The 23,387-nt window shown below is 41.7% G+C and overlaps 1 protein-coding gene across 4 annotated transcripts in view; it reads right to left on the bottom strand.

Moving 5' to 3' along the window:
- Positions 1-23,387, bottom strand: part of LOC120409279 (sodium- and chloride-dependent taurine transporter) — a 72,595-nt gene that overhangs the window by 9,897 nt on the left and 39,311 nt on the right. For all 4 annotated transcript variants that reach the window (XM_039547052.1, XM_039547053.1, XM_039547051.1 and 1 more), the window contains 8 exons: positions 20,043-20,175; positions 14,975-15,109; positions 12,778-12,881; positions 12,538-12,662; positions 7,019-7,131; positions 3,759-3,896; positions 1,657-1,759; positions 480-580 (listed from right to left, as the gene is read on the bottom strand). In XM_039547052.1, the coding sequence (XP_039402986.1) occupies positions 480-580; positions 1,657-1,759; positions 3,759-3,896; positions 7,019-7,131; positions 12,538-12,662; positions 12,778-12,881; positions 14,975-15,109; positions 20,043-20,175 (952 nt within the window). The remainder of the gene's footprint in view (positions 1-479; positions 581-1,656; positions 1,760-3,758; positions 3,897-7,018; positions 7,132-12,537; positions 12,663-12,777; positions 12,882-14,974; positions 15,110-20,042; positions 20,176-23,387) is intronic.

Below are 23,387 nucleotides of genomic sequence, written 5' to 3'. Positions count from 1 at the left end.
GGTGGGAGAGTAACTGTAACTGGGAGATGGAGGAGACTGGGACTTGGAGCTGAGGACTAGCTGGATCAGGAGCCATGGACAGGGAGCTAGTGGGGGGGGGAGGGAAAGCTGGGTGTGGCTGGTGAGAAGGCTGGTACTGGAACCAATGAGGGAAACAGGGTGGGGTAGGGTTGGGAGCCAGTTGGCTCAGGGAGAACACTGAAACTGGATAAGGAGCTACAGGGGAGGATCGAATGGACAAGGCAACCTTAATTCTGGCATTTCCTAACTTCTGAATGCTTGACTTTGCAACTAGCTTTTTGTGTTATATATACTACTGAATGAGAAACGGAGCATTTCCAACCTACATGTACCCCTTTCCGTTTGGTACCCACACACAGTGGCCCTCTGGGATGTTCCCCTTTACAGGATAAAAAACAGGACAAAGGTTGGAAGGAGAAACAAGTGCAAGATGAGACATAGTGTGATTCTGTACTTACCACGCAAAGAAGTGGTGTGATTAGAATCCAGCTCCATTTCATCCAGGGACCAGGTCTGTATCCAATCATATCTTCAATGGCATCGTAAATATTATCAGCGCCTGGAATACATAGTCACTTGGTGATTTAGGGAAGAAAATAATATTTTCAGGATCCTGTATATGAAAGCCACATAGTATAGGACATGAGTAACCAAGTGGTATTGCTCTAATACAACTGCACAGTTGGGGGCTGAGAAGGTGCTGAAGGGGGAAAATAGTGGCTTGTTTTGAGTCTATGGGCGCTGTTCATGTTTAGAGAGAAGTGTCTGTAGCTAAGTGTGGATGCTAATATCCACAGTAAAGAGGAAATGTTACATTAAAGGGCTGTGTACGGTGTTGTTCAGGAAAGGTGACGCACAGGACTTTCAAAAAGACCTCGCATGGTGGCACTGAAAGGTTGAGGGAAGTCTCTTTTCTCATACTGTTGCAGTAGAATACTGTGTTAGTACAGCAGAATACTAACCCCAGAGCTACCATGGAAGTTGGCAAAAGTTAGGACTGAGTAACAACTGATACGGCCCATTTCAATCTAAATTTGACTGTGGTTCAATATGAAGTAAAAAAAATGGTATTTATAGTTAATACTATAATATTAATAGTTCATGAAAAACCATGGAAATGACCAGTCTTAGCCAGTTAAAACAGCAACATAGGTTATTGTCAGACTTAGGAAATTTGAAACACCTAAAAATAACCAGACATAATACATTTTTCTGTAAGCTCTCTTTTAGCTGTTTTCTATTTGGCTGGCTTGACCCATGTAGGGATTGGTTTTAGAAGATAGGTCTTTGAGACACAATCAGACCTTTCACTATCAGCCGAAAGTTTGGCTCTGGACCTTAGGTTTACACATGCAAATGCTTAATTGCACATCTAACTCTCAATGAGCATGCAAAAAACATTCAATTCTGTGTGAAAAAATTGGAGGCTGGCTTGAGCCCAGCTGAAAATGTGGCCCTCAGAATGAAGAACAAAATGACAAAAAGGGAAAATACCAGGTGCTTCCACAGAATATTCAGGAACGGATGGTTCAGTCTGCTGAATGGCGTCTTGCTATCTTTAACCAACAAATGGGTAAAATTTGGTATTATTGACTCACGATAAGATTCATATTAGATCTAGAGATCCTTACTTACCATAAACCCAGGCTACAGCAACACATTCAAAGAATGCAACCCACAAAAGGCATACACCACTAGCTGCATAGTAGTCAAAGAGTTGAAACACATACATGCCACCCTGTAAAAGAGACACACACAAGGGTTAGGATCAGTCACTAAAACCATGAGTGCTCTATACTCAATTCCAAATAAAATATCCTTATGAACAGAAAACCATGCTGTACCAAATTCTTTACTGTTTATAAAAAGTAAAATTCTGCCAAAATATCTTATTGCTTTTTAGCAAGTACAAATGTCAATCAACTATTAAAGGTAAGTACTTAGCATCAACCTCCCTAGAAAAGATGCTTGTTTATCACTGAAAGCATTTTAAAGCAGAAGATTATTGAGCAAAATTAAGCCACTTAGAATAATCGACTGAGACACTTAAGTCTTTCCTTCTTAAAGATATTTTTGTATGGGCATTTATAGAAACATATGATGGAAAGAAATAATTGGTCTTTAACATAAACTCCTCCAATGAGACTAATGTCATCTCATTAGGAGGTATTCCATTTATGATTCTAATGGAAAGATATTTTCTCAGCATGACCTCTCTCTCTCTCTATTACTTTTAAATATTACATAGATATGTCCAGTCTCATTGCCACATATTGCTCTAAATATGCTGAACTGTATTTCAATATGGATGTCATTTTCTTCGCTCCTTATGTTAGTTTCACATAAACATTTCTGGACAAATTGTCAGTGTATTTGAAATGTCAGTTATGGACATTCTTTTAATTCCTACGGAGATCCCTCAGATTCTGTTTTAAATCTGATCTTCAGAAGAAGGCTTGTGTTATTTCTAAGATAACTATCACATTAGTGCACTTATTGGAACAGATTCTAGGCTCACTTATACCAAGTTAAATCCAGAATAACTTCACTGATTTAAATATCTGTAACCAAAATCAGAACCTACTTCACTGAATGTACTAGACGGAAGCTGTATACCCCAACACATCATGCTAGATTTGAGTTTAAAAATCTCAACCTATTTTACCTTTTAATGATTTGGGGCCAGATTTCTGGCATTTTCACTCATGTTGTATAGTACCTTAGACACCACGATTGAAATTACTGAGATTCCTTGTGGAAGAAGTAGAAAGTCAGGAGCTATTCAACTTGGCAGAACAGCACTAGCCACCAGTTTAGGTCAAGAGATGAAGAATTGTACCATATTCAATTAAAACTGTAAAGGGAATTTAGCTAGGGACAATGTAGTTACTCAGCCAAATTGCTACCCCATCAAAGAGACATATACAGCATAATAAACAAATTACACTAGAGCAGATGAGTAACTTTATCTGGTGTTATTAGAATTATATATATGTTTTAAAAGTTTCAGAATCAGAAATAAGATGCAAAGCTCTTTAAAGTAATCTTGCTTTAAGCCCCTTTCTGCCATTCTTATTGCATTATGAATGGTGTGATTAATTTTCAAGCTTTTGTTTTGAAAAGATTTTCATTCCCAACGTCTCTAGCTTTCTTCTGCACCTATCTGATTAGGAAGCAGCTCTAAACTAGGTTATACAGGAGTGACAGTCAGATTTTCCATCTTTTTATTTTTTTATGTTCAGACTAGATATGTCGTATTGCTGAGTAGATACATCTGGAAATTCCATGTGCTTTATTTTTTGGCTTGCAATGAGGCCTCATTGGCTAGTGCAATGGTTCTATACTGTGACCCCATTTTATAACAGAAAAAAGGTTTGGGGCCCTCATCCTATGTAGCCATAAAGAAAGGAAGGGTCGCCATATATCCCGGAAACTGTTCATGACATCCCCATTCCCCAAGTTGAGAACTAATGGTCTGGGTGTCAGAAGTCCTGGGTTCTATTTCACTTCACTGTGCCTCTGTTTCCCCATCTGTAGAATGGGCATAAAGAGATCTACCTCCATTTCAAAGCATTTTGAGATCTAGGGATCAAAAGAGCTATGTAGGAGCTAAGTGGTGGTGTTCTTCCAAGTTGGTTGCTTTATGCCATCTGATTCAAAATGTTAATGAGGATACATGCTAATTGTAAAAGAAATAAATAAGTAAACTAAAGCTCTCCATCACCAGTGTTACTTACTTCAGTCACCATAGTTAGTCCCAGAAGATAGCTAAGGAAACACACTATAGCAATGAAGATTTCCCGTCGGTAACCCTTCCTTAGGAAGGATGGGTACAGATCAACTAATGACGTGATCTGTCCTTCAACTTCAACAAACTAAAGGGGGAAAAAAACCAAATTGAAATATACACAGTATACGTTTCATTCTCTTTTGTCTTAATTACACACTCCCTAGAAGCTCTGCATTTACACTCTGCATTTAAACTATACAGTACTTTGAATAATCAAATAACAGTCCTTTTCCTTGTAGCCTCAAGGTTAAAGTGTATGTGTCATTTTTTAGTATGGAAGAAGCTTTCAGAATTGAAGTCAGTTTCCGCGCATACTTATAAGACATTAAGTTGGTTTTCTTATAAACTTAAGCTACAAGGCTAAAGGAAATGAATATGATGAGAGGGAAATGCTCATGTGGCTTTTATGTTATAGATGTTTCAGATGAACAAAAAGTGCATGTTATTAAAGAGACAGAGAAAAATACTTGAAAAACTAAACCTCCTGAACTGCGGCAGCAACTCTCGTCTTCATTTGATGTGCTGGTGAAATTTATATGCACCACGTAGTTAAAGTACATAATTAGGGCCAAACTCTGTTTTCAGTTATACTGGTGACCATTCATTCAATGAAATACAGCCCTGCAAACTTTTTTCTCTACACAAAACCCCACTTCCCCCATTTGTTTGTTTGTTTCATCCACCTAGTGCATCTTGTCATAAACTTTGGCCCCACTCCTGCAAAAATTCTTGCAGATACTTTACACACTGTAAATAGACCAATTATTCAGGAAACGCACATGGGTAGGGTTAAGATTCTGTCACCGGTATATTTAGTAAAAGTCAGGGAAAGGCCACGGTCAATAAACAAAAATTCACAGAAGCCCGGGATCTGTCCCTGTTTTTACTAAGAAGACCCTGCGGTGGGAGTGGACAAACAGAGCACTGCTAGGGTTGCAACTGCTCCAGCCCCACCACTGCTCATGCGGCAGGAGCTGACCACTGCTGTTCCAGCCCCAGGGGCTGACCCAACCCCGGCCACTGCTCTGGCAGGCAGGGGACTGCTGCTCGGGCAGTGGGCCACTGGTGAGCTGTCGACAGCCTCAGGGCTGACCTTGGCCACTGTACAAACATAATACTTAGTCCTGCCTTGAGTGCAGGGGATTGGAACAGAAGACCAGTTGCAGGCCCTTCCAGTCCTACAATTCTATGATTCTTTACATGCTTGTACAACTCCTAGCATAACAGAGCCATCTGGTTTGTGACTGAGACCCTTAGATGCTTCTCTAATAGCTGTAATGATACAGCCACTTTACAAGGGGTAGGTAAAATATTCTCACTTGCAACAGAAACCGAAGTCCGGAGCAGATCAGCTAATATCTTACTTTGTCTAATTCAGCATCTTAGAACGGTTTTTATTTTTTAAAAATTATCTGTATGTCCTTGCAACAGAAAGATGAATGTAAGACAAATATAATTAGAATTGTCCAAATAAAACAAAACCAGCCTTGGGGAAAGGGCTCTAGTTTATTGACAGCCAGAAGAACTTCTTGTATAGGAAAAGGGACCATTTAATGGTGCACAAACAAATCTAATAGAAACAAAGAAATCAGACAGCCTAATCCTGCTCTCATATCTGGCACAATCCAAAGCCCACTGAAGACAGCGGGAGCCCTTCCATTGACTTCACCGAGCTTTGGATCGGGCCCTTACAAGGGTGACTTCGCTGAGCTGCGTTGATGTAACGGAGGGCTGTTTGGCCCCATTAAGTTGTCAATAAGTAAATGGTTCATCCCACAGTCAGTGACATCTCGCAGCGAGTTCATGAAGTAGCAATACTCTGGCGTGCACAAAGCATCCTAGTCTTTGCATTAATATACTTACTATGTCCAGAAACTTCCTTGAAACACATTGTACTCTGTACCCTTCACTGATAAGGGCTAGCAGCTATATTACTGGCCCAGCTAGCTTCCAGTGTTAAATACTGAATGCTTGCTTGAACTCCTATTTTAAAGTCTTATGTAAAACTGTTTTTCTTTTTACATGTAACACTTCCCATTGGTTGGATTTGATCTTAAGATGCTCTGGCATTCCAAAACCCTGCTTGAGTGCACGCCAAAAAGGGGGAGTGGAGGAAGAGGAAATTAAGCGCTCCAATTAGTTTCAATTATTCTACACAGTGAGGAGCTATTTAAAATTACTAGACAGCTTAAAATTTGGATAAGCACTTGGTTGCAGAACCGCAGCCCTGGGCATTGTAACATTCAGTTTGGAAGGGACTGAAAGTCACTTAGTAGAGTTCAAAGAGTAAGCAGTAAAGAGTGATTTAGAACAAATGCCACACTTCACAAATTGGAGAGATTAAGCGGGTAACCACTGGGAAAAATCCACTTATGAATCTCTCCTCATATAAGAGAGGATTTGAGTTCAATAAACATGTTGCCTTTGTCGCGTGAATTTTTATAACGTTAGAGTTACTTTACCACTGGAGTATAAAAAGTTGCCTGTCGCTCTGAAACCTCAGGCAATCTCAGTTTATAGTTACTGCATAATCCTTGGTTGCCTCTGTTTACTTGTGACTATCTAGAAATGATTAACAGATTCCTTTGTGGGATTTATGATAACATTTCTGCGAAAAAACTCCTCTTTGAACAGCACTACACTACAACAAACTAGGCACCTTGTAGTTCACACGAGCAGGGTCAACAAGAAGCAGTTACAGCACAACATTTTGGTGCGCTCTGCAATTCACTCCCACATAGTCCCCAAGCCCTACTGTGGTCAGAAACCTCAGTGCCAATTGATTTCAATGGCACCCAGCACCTTGCAGGCCCAGACCCCAGCTGTTCCTTCCTTTTGTGATGAGTATTTCTCCTTCACCAGACTCAGATAATGCTGCACACCAACCACAAATGGTGGTGTGATGTGGGGCAGCATTTGGGCCATGGTGCATTGCTCTACCCCTTGGACTCCCCAGGTCCCGATAGCAAAACCTTAATGCACAAGATCATGCTGACCCTGCCACCACTAACTTATTCATGTCTCTATGTATGGACTAAAGCAGCTTCTCCATTCAAACGCATGGATTCTGCAGCACAGGCAACTTCATTTACGCAGGCTTATTGGTATTTTACTATTATTTTTAATCCACCCATTTATAATGGGGTTGCCATTGCTGGCATCATGGCGACAACTAAGACATATATGTCCATTTCCTTGGTTACTAACCTGGCTATCCAGTCCAATCAACAGAAGCATAATAAAGAATAGGATAGCCCAAACAGTAGGCGCCGGCATCATGGTCACAGCTTTTGGGTAGGCAATGAAGGCCAGGCCTGGACCTAGAGGAGGAGAAAGAGAAAATAGGAAGGGAGGGAAAGGGAATGGAGATAGTAAGTATTCAGCTTGTGCCTAGAGATAGCTACCCACCAATGCAGGGATGCCTGGTTCCTTTCAGATAAACCCAAACCCAGCTGGAAATACCAGAAGTGAAATTGTTTGGAGCTTTCATCTGACAAAGAAGCACGCATGACTACAGCAGAAACCCCAAGAAAACCCAAAGGCCATCACTAACCGACCACCAGTTTTAACATCTGTCTCAAACATGCCAGTAATGGATCGCTTCCTGCACCAGCCATTCAGGAGGTATAACAGGAATGAAGGTAACTGCCCCAGTAGAATGAAGGAATCCTGTTTCTAGCACACATGATCTCTATTTGAATGACGGGGGGAACAAGAGGGAATCTGCTCCAAATATTCTCCTGAAGCTTCAATGCTGCAGCCAACTCAACCTATCCTTCTGAAAACACAAATCTCTCATACACCTTCTTTCCAGGTTTTGGTTTACGCTGCAATAGCCAAGGTCCTTAACTGCTGTAAACCACCATTGAAATCAATAGAGCTGCCCCTATTTACACCAGCTGTGGATTTGGGCCTATAAGTTCTCAAAAGTGTTCCCTGCTGTTTGGAAATTATACTACTAATGCTGATACTGCTGACACGCCACCTTAGTCAGAGTCTCCTATACCACTAGGCTTCCTAAGTCGTGCCATAACAAATCTGGGTCCTGCCAACAATCGTGCACAACTACTAGCCCAATTAAACATGCTGTACACACCCACAGACCAGGGACTAAAACCTTGGTCCTTCTGCTCCAAAAATCACAGGCTTCTAAAACTTAAGCTAAAGGAGCTCCCCCATAGCTAGTAGTAACAGAATGTGCCTTATCTGCTCTGTGGCTCAGCTAATAAAGGGCTCACTTACACCCACCCACCCACAGAGCATCGACGCACTGCACGTCTATGTTGTTTTTCACAGAAGTTCTCACCTGGTGTCACACAGGTTTCAAATAACACTTAATTATACATCATGAGAACTTTTGTAAAGTGAGTATGCCATCTCTGATTGGGCAACAGGGGCAGTAGGAATCGGACATTCACTACTGGTTTAAAAGTGCTCTTGTAATTTTTACAGCAGGGAAATCTTGCAAGGACAGATTTACATGCACATTAAAATCTGGACTTTTTTTGTTTGTTTGTTTCAAAAGAAGGTGGCTTGGAGTGTTGACATCTTCCAGGTTTGGTGAGAAGATTCAAATTAAACGTGTTTTTCAATAGGGAAGAGAAAGTCCAGTAAATCACAGGAGCAGAATTCTCTTGTTTAATCTGCATGGAGAATCACTACTGATGCTCTTCCTAACTCCCATTTTTCCTTTCCAACAAGAAAGATGGAGAAAGGAGCAAGGAAAAGAAAAGATGAGAGCAGGAGGATGACATTTTTAAATTAAAAGAAAAATTTAAGTAATTTAAATAGAAATAAATACAAATTAGCCAGCAATTGATTGATTAATTTTATTTAATTAATTTTTTAAAAGGAAACATGTCTGTGGTTTTATGTGACAGAAAGCGCGCATACACAAAATTGGCTGAGTAGCTAAAATTTCTGGGGTTCTGCTTTTCCCTCAATCCCTGGACATCATGTCTTCTCTCAGTAAAAATTGAATTCCCAACTATATCTGCTATTAGATTGCATTTGTAGCCAATCTGTGCAAATGATGAGACAGATGTAAAACTGCTATTTCTCGCTAAAACTCACTGAGGGTATATCTACAGTACTCGCCGGATCGGCGGGTAGCGATCGATCCAGCGGGGATCGATTTATTGCGTCTAGTCTAGACGTGATAAATCGACCCCCGAGCCCTTTCCCATTGACTCCTGTACTCCACCGCTGCGAGAGGCACAGGCAGAGTCAACGGGGGAGCGGCAGCAGTTGACTCACCACGGTGGAGACACCACAGTAAGTCGATCTAAGTATGTCGACTTCAGCTACATTATTCATGTAGCTGAAGTTGCGTAACTTAGATCCATTCCCCTTCCCCTATCCTCCCCCCCGCTCTAGCGTAGACCAGGGCTAAAAGTGTGTGTTTGTGTATGTTAATTTCTGATGACATGCGCTCTATGGTCTGTGTGTATTTTTCTGTGAAAGCAAATGTTGAACTATAAAGAGAAAATTCCATGTAAAATACCATAACATTTCTGGCATCCTTTCAGTTTAATGTAAATAATTGAAAACTGCATTGAACATGGAGGGCCGTTCCACTGAATAATTATCTTGTTAAAATGCACTGTGCTTGTGGTTGTTGTTAAAAGCTTATTAGAACAATAATAACCATAGTTTATTTGTTGGCCACTTGCTGATTAAATGAAATATTATGGCTAGAATTGTATCCAGTCAGCAGAAGGAACTGTGGCTGGTAGATTGCAACAATACAAAATATCAGAGGGGTAGCTGTGTAAGTCTGGATCTGTAAAAGCAACAAAGAGTCCTGTGGCACCTTATAGACTAACAGACGTTTTGGAGCATGAGCTTTCATGGGTGAATACCCACTTTGTCGCATGCATGTGACGAAGTGGGTATTCACCCACGAAAGCTCATGCTCCAATACATCTGTTAGTCTATAAGGTGCCACAGGACTCTTTAATACAACATATGGAGGCCACACCTTCTCCATCAGCTGACAGACATGATAGTCAGACCTGGTTAATCTGAATCAGTTTGCAAACGGCGTTAAAACAAAGGAAGCCTTGCAATGGCTTTATCACTAGTACATACTGTACATGCAATATATCTTTCATCCAGCCAGGCACGCAGACAAATTCAGCACAGATTAGCCAGGTCTCACTGTGCTTCCTTTGTTCCCACATTGCATTTCTTAGGGTTAAAAAAAAAAAAAAAAAAAGCAACAATGCTTTTGGCTTTTTATTTTATGTAATCTTATGGGAAAAATAAAGGAGAAAAATGAACTTTAAAAAATCAGGCAGTTTCCCAATCTGGAGTGAGGGATGTGGGATGGAGACAGACCAAATTCACTCCACTGAAATCAATGAGTTCACTTTGCCCAGTGAAAGATAGGAGTAACGCCCATTGTCTTCAGCTCTTCACTACTCATATCCTACCAAGGGAGAATTCAGCTCAAGACCTTTACATAAGGGGTGAATTTGGCAGAGGTGTAATTAAGCAACAGAGTGCTGCTGGGGTTCTGCCGTGAGTGAACTAGATTGTGCCCAAATCACAAGACTAATCCACTGAAGTCAATGGAACCACAGGTGTGAGTAAGGCAAGTGGAAGGCTACAGAATGGAGGAATCGTCTGGTTGCTCAATACACAACTTCCTCTGCCAAGCCGCAAAATCAAGTTGCAGACGCTCATTGTTCCCTCTCTCTTTTTCCTACCTGGAAGAATAGGCCTGGATTTGCATACTGGCAAAATAAGGGTTAAAAAAAAAGATGGGGGTGGGAATATATCTGGGAAAAAATACAAATCTATTTCAATTTCTCCTTGCTGGTAAATGGTTTCAGGTTGCCCGCACTAGAAAATGAAGTCTCCTCTTTGACACAGACCAGGCAGAGTACAGGCAGCAGCAGTACAAGCTTCCCCCACAACTCCTGCCAATGTGCCACTACCAAGAACTGAAGGAACCACCTCTTAGGAATGAGAGGGGTAGAGCACGCTCCCAGGTTTATTCAGTTCTTGGCCTCTTGGCTGAGAATGGCAACAAGTATACCAACTGGTACCAGTTTCGATGGCAGCTGATTGTGATTTGGCTACCTGTCCATTAGAAATTAGCCTAAAACCACCACAGGTATAGACTGTGTAATCCATTGAATAGCCATCCGATGGCTACAGCTTGTGGCTGCCACCGTGTGTTTAAATCACACAAACTAAAATGGTCACCAAAATAAAGGCTTGAAGTCCAGTGTCTAAAACTGATCAGTGGTGCCACTTTAAAAAATATCAAATATCACGGACAAAGGTGCCCATTTAGCAATGGATTATGTTTTTTTTTATTTTGGGTCAATTACAGTAAATTTTGAATCTGAATAGAAAAAATGCCAAATATACAAAAATTCTTAGAACTCATCTGAAATGAGTGCTGAGCTGCTTAGGGTGTATTCACCAGAATTATTTCCTTAGTTTGTTCCTGTATGCAAGTAAAGCAGTATCTGATCAAAATTATCTTTATGGGCCAGATCCTCAGCTGATGTAAAATGGCATTTGCTCCATTGATTTCAACAGAGCTATGCTGATTTACACTAAATGAGAATCTAGCAGTGTTCCCAACATCTGTAATTTCATAATGAGTCTTTGTGAGTCTTAAAGATCCAGCTCCAGGAGTCAATGTAATTACAAGAGAATCTCAGCTTTTATTTAAAAAAAAATAAAGTAAGTTTCTAGTCTCCTTGGTGACCAAAAATAGCTGAAAAACGTGACCTTACAGTGAAAAAGTGAATCCTAAAGGCTGAAAGAATCAGAAGGAAAAGAAAAAGCACCCAAAATGTGCTAGTATTCTTTTAAATCTCATGATTTTTAAGCCAATCTCAAGATTTTGGGGGCTTGACTATGATTTTTGAACACTTGGGGTTGGCAATACTGATCTAGCCTGGTATAATTGTTCACTATCATTATGACAGCCTAAAAGTACTACTCCTGCCCACAAGTCCTATAAAGTATGTCCAGGGGAAAGATGTAGGCTACCTTGTTCAGTGTATATTCACAAGCTGGATGTACCCTCTCTCTGCTACATGTGTATAGCTGAATGGTAATGGGAATAATTACATGCAAAACAAGGGGAAAATATGTCGCTGTAAACAGTTTAAGAATGGACATTGCACGAGTATCAGCTTCACCTTGGAGCTAGATTCAAATGTATAAAGTTGCAAGAGTTGGTGTCATAGTGGAAGGGATTTTTCCAAAGAAGCCTATGGGGTTTAGGTGTCCAACTTCCTTTGCCTTTCAATGAGATTTGGGCATCCAGTTCCCATATGTCCCATTGGAAGTGCCAGTCGTTATTCCTACGGCATCTCTCACCGGTAGGCAATCACAGCTACAGTAACAAGAGGGTTGGTGTAGATGTCCAAAAGGGATTGACATGTCTGGACTTGAGACAACAATGTGTGTGGTCCTTTTAACTAATTTGAGCTAAACTTTATTAATGTATTTTGGAAAAATGTGTTCAAACTGCCACACTAATCAAGGTAAAGTAAGTCCTATGTTAATCAGCTACCCACTGCTGTTCTAAAAGAAAACCAGACTAACGTGCGCATTTAATCATTTTTCTGATGCTTGTGGGAATTCTTTTTGTCTTTCTTTTTATTTTATTTTATTTTGTTTGGCTGATTTAGTCCGCAGTACTTTGCTCACACACTAGGTGGCAGTGCCCACCACCACTGCCACCAATACCATCGTACCTGACTCTGCCACATCAGCAATGTTCACCCCTTGCTCTTGTGCCATGAAGCCCAGGACGGAAAAAATTGCGAAGCCAGACACAAAACTGGTACCACTGTTCAGGCATCCCAGCAGCAAACAGTCCCTAAGTCACACATATGTCATGGAGCAAGTTAATTCAAAAAAAAAATTTAACCCATTGTCCCTACTTATTTACATCATTTAGCTAAGACACTAAACCCCCTTGGTTAGAAACTTGCCTGTAACAGTTGTATTTATACTTGTTGTAGCTTCCCAGGGATGTCATTGCTCCTAAGCAGATTGCATACGAGAAGAAGATTTGTGTCCCGGCATCTATCCAGACCTAAAAGAAAAGATGGAAGAAAGCATCATTAATGAAGGCAATCCCCATAGCAACGTGCATCACAGTCAGTCAGTCAGTCAGGCTATGCAACAACAAAAATTGCTTCCACTGAGATAGATATTGGGGCAAAGGAGGAGAAAAAAGAGAGCATCTCATTTTAAAATGACCACATTGTAGGGGAAATAAATCATTAGCATCAGAGTCCGCTTGAAAACTTCACAGCTCTGTCAGCAATTCAAACAACCCTGCCTGAAAGGTGGCCTATAATTCTAGTTTGTCTGCCATTCAACGGATCCTTTCCTTACTACACAACAATCAATGCTTTCCCAAGGGAATGGACAACACAGAGGCAGCTGTAAAGTCCTGTATACACTTGTATCTGATGCGGTTCGGTTAGAACCAGCCTACAGAGTCACTGGACTACAAACACGAACACCTTGACTGACACTTTTCCAAATGGCCTCATGTTGCTGCCCCAACCATACCTTTCAACCAGTGGTGGCACAAGGACAAACACTGCAGGTGCAAAGGGGACACAACCATAACACAATGCATTTCTTTAACATCAATAACACCATTACTAACCTCAGTTCATGACCCATCAGGTATTAGTACAGTAACATGCAATACACAGTATCATTACAGTGAGAAACTCCAGCTTAATACATTTGTGGTAACCCCTCCATCTATTCCTGACCATCCATGGCCATGTACTTCTCTCTACTAATACCGGGGGAATCATCCAGGAGGTCTGAATGGGGGGAAAGCAGCAGCTCTCCTACCATTGTCAGCCTCATCCACCTAAAAATACCACAGGGATCTCCTGGTGAAAGAAGATGAGCCCTTTCAATGGGGAGTCCACGATAGCTTAACTCTGGAGGGAGCTATGCCATCATGGAAGAGGGGGCCTGGGAGTTAAACAGAATCTGAATCTTTCCTGTGTTGTCAGTCATCACATTTTAGGGCATGAAGCTTTCGGCTAATAACTCATAACAATTACATGCTACCAGTGAAGGAGGTAGATGCGTGTCTGAATGGCTGGTGTAATGAAGGCAAGATCACAGAGACTGTCACATTTGGCTAAAAGAACAGGAGTATTTGTGGCACCTTAGAGACTAACAAATTTATTTCAGCATAAGCTTTCATGGGCTACAGCTCACTTCTTTGGATGCATAGAATGGAACACAAAGACAGGAGATATTCTCTTTCAAGGACACTTTACCTGCTTACTTACAAGGCCCAAATTCCCTTGGTATTTTGACTTTTTACTAGATAATCATTAGAAAAGAAACAACAAAGAAAGGCATTTTCACACTATCACGCCTACGTCCATCACTTTAAAAAAGTCACTGTTACCATTTGCATTTGTTTTTTGCTATTGGTTAGAGACTTTTGCATTTCTCATGTGATCACCAAAGAGCTAGCGGTCAGACTTTCACACATTGCTACACCAGTACCATAGAAATGAATAGTTTTTTTTCCTTTTCCAGTTGTAGCTTGTAGAGAAAAAAAAACACAACTCCTCCTACCCAGTGCTAAGCAGTCATCTTCCATGCATTCTCTCATGTGTTTGCATGAGAAAACAGATTTCTCACGTGTTTGCAATGATTTTCATTTTTCCACTACTCTGTTCACTTCTCTCCCCAATGTCCTGCTCCTGAGAGGTGGTGGCAGAGTGAAACAGATACTCACAATTGCTCCTTGGTGTGCCATCTGCCACGCTCATATTTCTCTCCTTTCGATTCCCTTCGAAACTAAAGACTATCCTCCTAAAAAAAATGTATCTCCCTTACCTTGTCCAGAGCCTAATACCAACAAGAAAGCTGAGATTCTATAACTGGACAGAGTCTACAGCCTCAGAGTCCTTTGACACAAAAATACACATATGGAAAGATGCATTAACACATTTAACAATGACCTTTTCAACCAGATACAATGGAAAAATACAACCCAGTTTTAATGTCCATGCTATATTTGGATTGATAAAGATCATGGAAAAAAATCTCCCGCCGTTGCACCACCACCCACCTCTAAATGTCCCTCTTGTTTCAGAGCACAGGAAGTCTCCCTGATCCTACTTAGTGGTCCCATACCTGTGGATCTGCTAACCGTGATACATCAGGGTAAAGGTAAAATTTGATGCCCTCTGCAGCTCCAGGCAGGGTGACACCACGGATCAACAGCACAATAAGCATGACGAATGGGAATGTAGCAGTGAAGTACACAACCTGCCAAAACAAAGTGACAATATGTATAGTCCTTGACAATTAGTTTAGAAACAAAATATATAACTAGTGTCCTTTTGACCTAGAACCAAAACTGACAGAGATCCAGGGATCTGAATTCAAATCCCCCTGACATTTCATGAGGCTCAGATTTGAGTTTCTGGTTGCTTAAGCATGTTTTTAGTTAATCCTCTCTTCCACTCTCAACTGTCCTCTTGGCTTGTAGTGTTCAACTGGTGCCTTAAGGTCCTCCAATCTTCAGTCTATGCAAAGGTAACAGTCTGGTCTGATTTGTCTCCAGGAAGTGGCTGTCTACATCTCCAGGCAAAGATGATGCTGGAACAGGGTGGTCTGCCCCTCTGAGGAGTGCCCTGCTCTGTTTGGAGATAGTGCTTATCTTTAAGGGAGCTGTTCATGCCTGGGAGAGGGGCTTGTCCGACTCAGCTGGGAAGGGGTCAAGTGATTCCTATAAAAGGGCTAAAAAAAGTACTGTTGAGGGAAGGAGCAGCAGGAAGGCTCCTGTGGTGGGCCCTGGAACGGCAAGGGGGAAGGCCTCTGAACCCTAGAAGCAGGCTGAGATCAGGCTGTGTTTTGGTGTTAATGAGTTATTTGTCCAAAGAATAAGCTATGCCCTGAAGGAAGGGCCTGAGCCCACTTGGGTGAGCATTAGTCCTGCCGGCCAGCAGCCTACAGCTACAAAGGCCTTTTCTGCTGACTGTTCACACTAGTCGAAATTTCCTCTTTGCCCCCTGCCACCTTCTCTTATCACAGGCTCACCTTTGGCAGTGAAGAGTAACAGCCTCCACTGCAAAGGGTCACTAATGAGTTATGTCAAGCTTCTTTTGAACCATCCGGTGGAGGATCTCCAAGTACTTTACAAAAATAAGTGAATTTAGCCCTCTTGTAAGATAGGTAAGAATTATTTTTCAGCTAGGCATGCTGGGGCTTAGAGAGACTTACCCAAGGGCGGGAAATAGCTCAGTGGTTTGAGCATTAGCCTGCTAAACCCAGAGTTGTGAGTTCAATCCTTGAGGGAACCACTTAGGGGTCTGGAGCAAAAATCAGTACTTGGTCCCATTGTAAAGGCAGAGGGCTGGACTCAATGACCTTTCAAGGTCCCTTCCAGCTCTGGGAGATTGGTGTATCTCTCATTATTAGAGCAGAACCAGGAAATGAATTTCCCAGACACCTGCTCCAACCACTCCCCTAACCCACTGCCTCTGACAGGTTCTGGAGAGCAATTAAAGCATTTTCTACCTATTCATCTAACTACTGGGAGCCTCAATGTATGAAAGGTGTCACAGGCACAGGAACTAGGGATGCAGGGCGTGCTGCAGCACCCCCAGGTTTTACACAGGGTCCTGGCTGCCAGCCCCGCGTTCAGAGTCCTGGCTGTCACCCCCTTCTCCCCCCTGAGCTCTGGGGTCCCAGCTGCCAGCCCCGCACCCAGAGTTGAATCTCCTGTACTGCTATGCACTGTGCTACTGCTAATCTATCAGGCCAATATACACGTCTCTCTCATGATACAGGTGTTGCCATGTACTTTGCTAACAGGGAGGCAGCTTAGATATACACAAGGTTACATGCAGGGACCAGTGAAGTCCATGAGCACTGAAGGCTTTGCAGGCTTGTTCTGTCTGAGAATACTGCTATCACCTGTATGGATTTTAGAGGCACTTCTCAGAAATAAAAAGGAATCCAGCTGAAAGGCTTTGGGAATGCTGGAGAGACAGAGTACGATACAATAGTTAAGAACTAAAGACTGAATCACCCAAACCTTGTGGGCACTATCTTCAGAACATAAGACTGAGGGCTTGCCTAGAGGGGGGAAGCTTACTGGCATAGCTCTTCCATAATAACCCACGTTCTACTCTGTTCTAAAATAAAAGGGACTTTATTCCATAATTACTCTGCTTTGTGAATGGAGTAATTATTCCTGAATAAAATCACTTTTATGCTAAAATAGCGTGTCCACACAGGGAGCTATTCGGGAACAACTATTACAGAATAGTTATTTCAGAACAGCTATGCTGATCAATTTCCCTGGGCAGACAAGCACTAGCACTCTGTTGCAGGCAATCTCTGCCTTCCAAAAAGGATTGGTTTCTTCCTTTCTTTCAATGGAGTCAGACGTTTCTGCCAGGTAATTACAGCGCTGCTGCCTTATTTAAAAGTACATTTTTGTTTTTCAAAATTTAGTTTAATCAGGGAAAAGCTCCTGAGATGCATCCACGTGTCTTTTAAGTGTGTCCTAGGAGAGTAACCGGGAGAAATCAAAGCCGGCATTGATATAATAACTCAGGTAGCCAGACGGATAAAATGCAAAGAAACCCTTTTCATGCATATGGGTTTTCTTCCTTTTCCTCTTGGAACTCAGTAATATTTTTCATTGATAAATAATATGGATTATACATTAGCCTAGTTTCATCTAAAAAACTTTCAAAAAGTTATTTACTTTTTGTCCTGTATGATCCCTTTTTATATAATCTTGACCCATAAAAATCCCTGCTCTCTAATAACAAGGCCGTGTCTGCAGTCATAGGAACTCAGTGTTACACAATGGACTTCCCCTCTGCGGGGCAGGAAACTCCCTGCATGATTGAAGGAATTTTTAGGCTCCAGCACTCTATACAAAATGTCCTCAAAACACTGGGCTATTATTTTTCGTGACTGTTTCTTTTGTTCAATATATTGCAACAAGATTTTTTTAAAAGATTTATTTTTTCCCCTTCAGGAAGTTATTCGTACATTGGAAAGCAGTTAAGTGTGTAAAAAATGATCTATAACATTAAACTATGGGCTACTCACTCATCCAATAACTCCAGGCCTACATTAGAGTTCTTCATTTTGCTTTGGCCTGATCCAAAGCCAGTGAAGTCAACAGAAATCTTTCCACTGACTTCAATGGGAGTCTTTCCATAGCCTTCAATGGACTTTTGGCCAGGCCTTGTGTCCTCAAAACACAATGGAGGGACAGATAGTAAATTCTGATTAAGTTCTGTTTCCAGAACAAACTTGACTATTTGATATTTTTTTAACCGTTCCTTTTTGAACTTCAAAAGGTTCAGCATTAATTCCCTGGTGCAGAAATACAACAGCAGAGGGAACATTTCAGAGTCCAGTCTTGCATTTGTTGTGCATCTCAAGTCTATGGGAGTTTGGGATGCACAAGAAAACCTACCCACCAAATAAATATTCAGCTGTTGAGTTAGGCATTGGAAAACCCGTGGAAGTTCCCAGCAAACCTCTGAATTTTTCAAGTCACTGCAGCCCTTTGACCTTCTCAGACTAGCATACACCCTTGCTGATTTTGTTTATACTGGTGCATTATAGCGAGGGTTTGTTTTTTGTACACAATAAGCAGCTTGGAAAATCTTTTGGTGCTGTCTGAACTGTGGTGTGAATCAAACAGCCATCACGATCGCAAAAGGTACTCAGGAAGTGTGTGTTTCCATTCTATTATTGCTGGGGAGATTACTATGCTCACTTTCATCATGACCCTTGACAAGCCAACTCAACAGGCCATGCCAACCAGTGACAATAGGGAATACAACCATCTTCGGTCAGCACAGATTCAGAGGTGTGGAAACTGCTCTTTGGACCTAAAACTGGCAAGAGACCAGAAGGATAAGGCATCATGTTTTTAATGAGGCCCTACGATAAAGTCAAAGGAAGAGAGAAATGATGGTACAGCACCACTGCCATATATTTAAAGAGGAAATAAATACCAGGCATCGCGTCGTTAATCGACAGTGTGGAAACTTCTGTACTTTGTTCCTGGCACGCTACTGAAGTGGAATGAGGTTCAGATGCTGTCTAATTATTACCATATGGAATGGCGTGGTTATGGAGTGCGGTGGGAAGGGCATGGGGGAGGTGAAGAACCACAGATGGGTCCCATTCAACGAAAACCTCAGAGCACCCAAGGGTCTGCAGTCTGTGAATGTTTAACTACTGTGGCCTTCAGCAGGCATCTAAAATATAGAATGTAGATATCAATGTCGTTGAACTTAGACCTGAGCTCAATACGCCAAACAGGCCCTTCAGTGAGAGGCACACTCGAAATGACTGCATAAACAGGGCATCGATCTGAGTGTCAGAGCAGCCCTGGGACAATGACCCTGGCGAAGAAGACGGTGCTGCTGTTTTAGGAGGAGCGTTTTCATTAAATAAATGAGTGCTTAAAGTTAGGCTCCTAAATCTGTCTTTGGGCACCTAAATAAGTGGGCAGATTTTCCAAAAGCACTAAGCATCCAGCACTTATTATTATTAGTGTTGTTTGTTATAACAATCTCATAGAACTGGAAGGGACCCTGAAAGGTCACTGAGTCCAGCCCCCTGCCTTCACTAGCAGGACAAAGTACTGATTTTTTCCCCAGATCCCTAAGTGGCCCCCTCAAGGACTGAACTCTCAACCCTGGGTTTAGCAGGCCAACGCTCAAACCACTGAGCTCTCCCTCTCGGTGACTTCAGTTTATCCCCACTGTGGATCCACTGATTCCAGTGGCACTGCGCCAGGACTGAAGGTGGCTCTGTGGATGACATGTCATAGAAGCACACTGTAGTATAACTATTATTATTATGTGGGAAGAGGCAAGTAGTGTACTGCTCAGTAAAGCCTGAGGCACCTTCACCAGTAAGGTAGCACTGGCTAGATTCCACTGTCTTAAATGGCGGTGTTTAAAAGGCTTCCTGAGTTGTCTTTATATGATTCTTGATGCCATTCCATTAACATCCGCTTGGTTCAGAGGCATTCTGTACTATGGCACTGGCCACTGCCCTCCAACACCAGTCAAGTCTATCTCTTACTCAGTGTGAAAATACATTTTTTGCACGGAAGCTGTCGCTATTTATTGACAAAAGACACAGCCTAGTATTCACTGTACTGCTGACTTTTCTAAGGGAGTGATCGTAAAGGGGCAGACAGAGCACTTACTTTCCCAGTAGACTTGACACCTTTCCAAATGCAGAAGAAACATATCACCCAGACAAAGAGAAGACACAGGGCTAGATCCCACTTGAGAACACCGACATCTTCAATCCCCGTAGACAAGCTCAGTACGTTGCGCCTTAATGCATGAAAGGAACAGAAGCAAGACAAAGATGCAACAAAGCAGTTAGTCGGGAGTTTTTTTATAAGCTCTGCAAGTTTACACACATTACTTATGGCAATGATTGGACTGGTTATACTTTAAAATTGCAAGCTTATGAACATGTACTTGCCTAACAGCATTACTCATATGACTAAAGGTTTGCGGGATTAAGCCCTGGGGTATGTCTGCTGTCTGTAGGATTCGTCTGACCAACATACTATACAGCATCTTGACCAAGGCTCCTTTTAGAAGCTAATGATCATATAAGTATGTTGCAAGTGTTGAAGTTATTTGCTATAATTGTTCTTCATGGAGATAGAAGCCAGACCTCTACTGCAGTGGTTCTCAAAGCCAGTCCACACCACGTCCACAGGTTCGGCCGATCCTACTGGCCGCGGTTCGCCGTTCCAGGCCAATGGGGGTTGCGGGAAGCAGCGCGGGCCGAGGGATGTGCTGGCCGCCGTTTCCCACAGCCCCCATTGGCCTGAAGCAGTGAACCGCGGCCAGTGGGAGCTGCAATCGGCCAAACCTGCTGACGCAGCAGGTAAACAAACCAGCCCGGTCCGCCAGGGGCTTTCCCTGAACAAGCGGCGGACTGGCTTTGAGAACCACTGCTCTGCTGGCATCTTTATCAAAACAGCCTTGAAGCCACAGTGGACTTGTATGTCAATATCACACATAATGTCTGACACAGACTTATTAAAAAAGGCCACAATACATCAGTTTTTTCTTTTCAGTCTGTTATCATGACTATCATTATAGAGATCAGAGACAACAGTGTCTCAAGTTAACACATTAAGGATTTTGGTTTGCAGTGCAGAGTCTGGATTTGTTACAATTTCTGTTCCCTTTCCATTTATCTTGGCTCAGATGCATGCAAACATTACTGATGAGTGCCAACGGTAGTCAATGTCATCACAAGTAGGTCCTTGTTTAGGTGACCAAGGATATTTGATAAACTTTATTTAGTTATTCAACTTAGAAAATAAACACAGATTTCTACTGGGGAGGCAAAGACATGAGCATCAGAATTGCTAGGTTCATAAAAACAAGTTTTTATTAACTTCTTTCTTTTGTCAATTTCCATGGGTAAGAACAAATATCAAAATAAAACTTCTTCCTTTCCTTTCTCTGGCAATGTACACACTCCAAATGGCATGTTCGTCACTTTCTCTAACGTGAACAGGCTGTGTCACACCTTTACTCATTGCCTGCAATAAAGGACCAAATCCTGAAGGCCTGATTCAGTTTTTTTTTACTAATTCCTTACTTAAACAAAACTGCTCAGTGGGACATGTCCTGAACTCGTCATGCAAGACTTTCACTGTAGTCAATGAAAGTGTTGGAACTGCAGGACATTGTCCACAGACTAATTTGTTCAATGGAAGAATGCCGCTGAGTTTTGTTTTTTGCCCAATGATGAAAGTCAGCAGCCAACCGTTACCCACTATCAGGAGTGCAAGGGGCACACCAGGTCAGTGTGTCTGCACATGCAGATGAGGTACACAAGTTTAGTGTAAACAGATTTTTGTCAGGATAAAAACATTTACCAAATCCTGCAAGATCATAACAATCTGATGCACTAAGCTTCACCCCCACCCTCACCGCCTCTCCCACCACCCCAGGTCTATCAAGCTTTTTTGTTACCAATGGAAAAAACAATAACAATAAATAAAACCAGTGACCTAAAAGTGCTATAAATTTTTGATAATAAAAAGAAACTGACCAGTTTAGAAGGCCCAAAATGGTTGCCTTTTTTTAATATTAGCTTGCAAAATTGTTACGATAATTTCAGCGTGTGTGTGTGTTCTCAGAACTAAATGCTTTACATTTTTTAAACATTTTTTGAGTGTATTTGGTGCTGTGGAAAAAGACTAATAGAACAAACAATTGTATAATTCTGCAGTCCTTGCTCCTACGAGTGAGTCCTTACTCACTGGAGTCAGCAGCAGCAGGATCAGGCCTGGTGTGTGTATGTGGGAGAAGAAAATGGAGCCTAACTTTCTAAGCTGAAAGGCAGTTTGGAATAACGTGCTAATAAGCAGCCAACATGGCTTGGGGCAAGAAAACATTGAATAGCCTTTTTTCTTTCGGAAACGGGAGATCTGTGAATGTATGTGGCTAAGACTGTATGTGGCATGTTTCGTGATCCACTCTTTGTTTTTCTCTTATAGATTCAAAAGCAGATGGCCACCTTACCTAGAATGTGACCCAGGATTCTGGGCTCACATTCTATGGAAGAGAACAGCATCTGCTAGGAGCCAGGTAGGTTTTTCTTTTATATTGGACTAGTCAAGTGCACTGTTTGATGTGCTCCTTTGCTGTCTTCAGCCACCCTACCCTGCAAAGGTAGAATACCATGGAGCCAATTCAGCACACACCACTACAGTGTTTGCATTAGGTTTTGTCAGGCAACCAAAACCAACATATTTCTGTAGCAGAAGCACTTCAGTCTGCGTCTGTAACACCTTTATAATTTCATTCCTAGGTGGAGTAAGAACTGTATTGCACAACAGCTTTGGTGATATGGACAAACCTCCATTATCAAGCCTGCATGATGTGTTCTGTCGTGTATATATATATATATATATATATATTCAGTGGGACAAATATCAAACATGGATTCTTGGGCTTTTTTTCATAGAGGCAGTATGGACTAATAACACGGAGAATGTAAAAACAGGAGTTGTAACTGGTTCCAGAATGTGCACAAAAATAGAATGAGAGGAGTTAGGCAATCCTTGAAGGGTGTCTCATGTCAATTAATCACATGAATGCCATCAGGACATTTCATACCAAGAGAGAGGAAGTGCTTTTTAACACAGAACGAGCAATAACAACTAGAACTATAATCAGGTGTACAAGAAACTCCCTAAAGGGAATGCTATGAAAGAAGCAATTTCATAAATCTTATTTGCCTCCAAGGGCACATAAGACTAAGTCGGATTTTGTTTAGTTTTGTTTTGCTTTCCTCGGGGTTACATGCCAGGAACATGTGACAGGCTTTCTTGGATTTGGATGAACAAGGTCTGCTGATTACCAGCCATTTATAAACATTTGATCAGCATCAGACAATCAGAGCTCTTGTTTAATGGGAGCTGTCCCATAATTCTCACCCCTTTTGCATTAATGCATTTGTAAGACTTTAAAATTCAGAACTTTAAAAGAAAATCTGAAGAAATAAGACC

This window comes from Mauremys reevesii, linkage group 7 (assembly GCF_016161935.1).
Source record: "Mauremys reevesii isolate NIE-2019 linkage group 7, ASM1616193v1, whole genome shotgun sequence".
Taxonomy (NCBI): Eukaryota; Metazoa; Chordata; order Testudines; family Geoemydidae; genus Mauremys; species Mauremys reevesii.
Note: the sequence above shows the minus strand (reverse complement) of the source record. Positions and strands in the feature narration are given on the sequence as shown.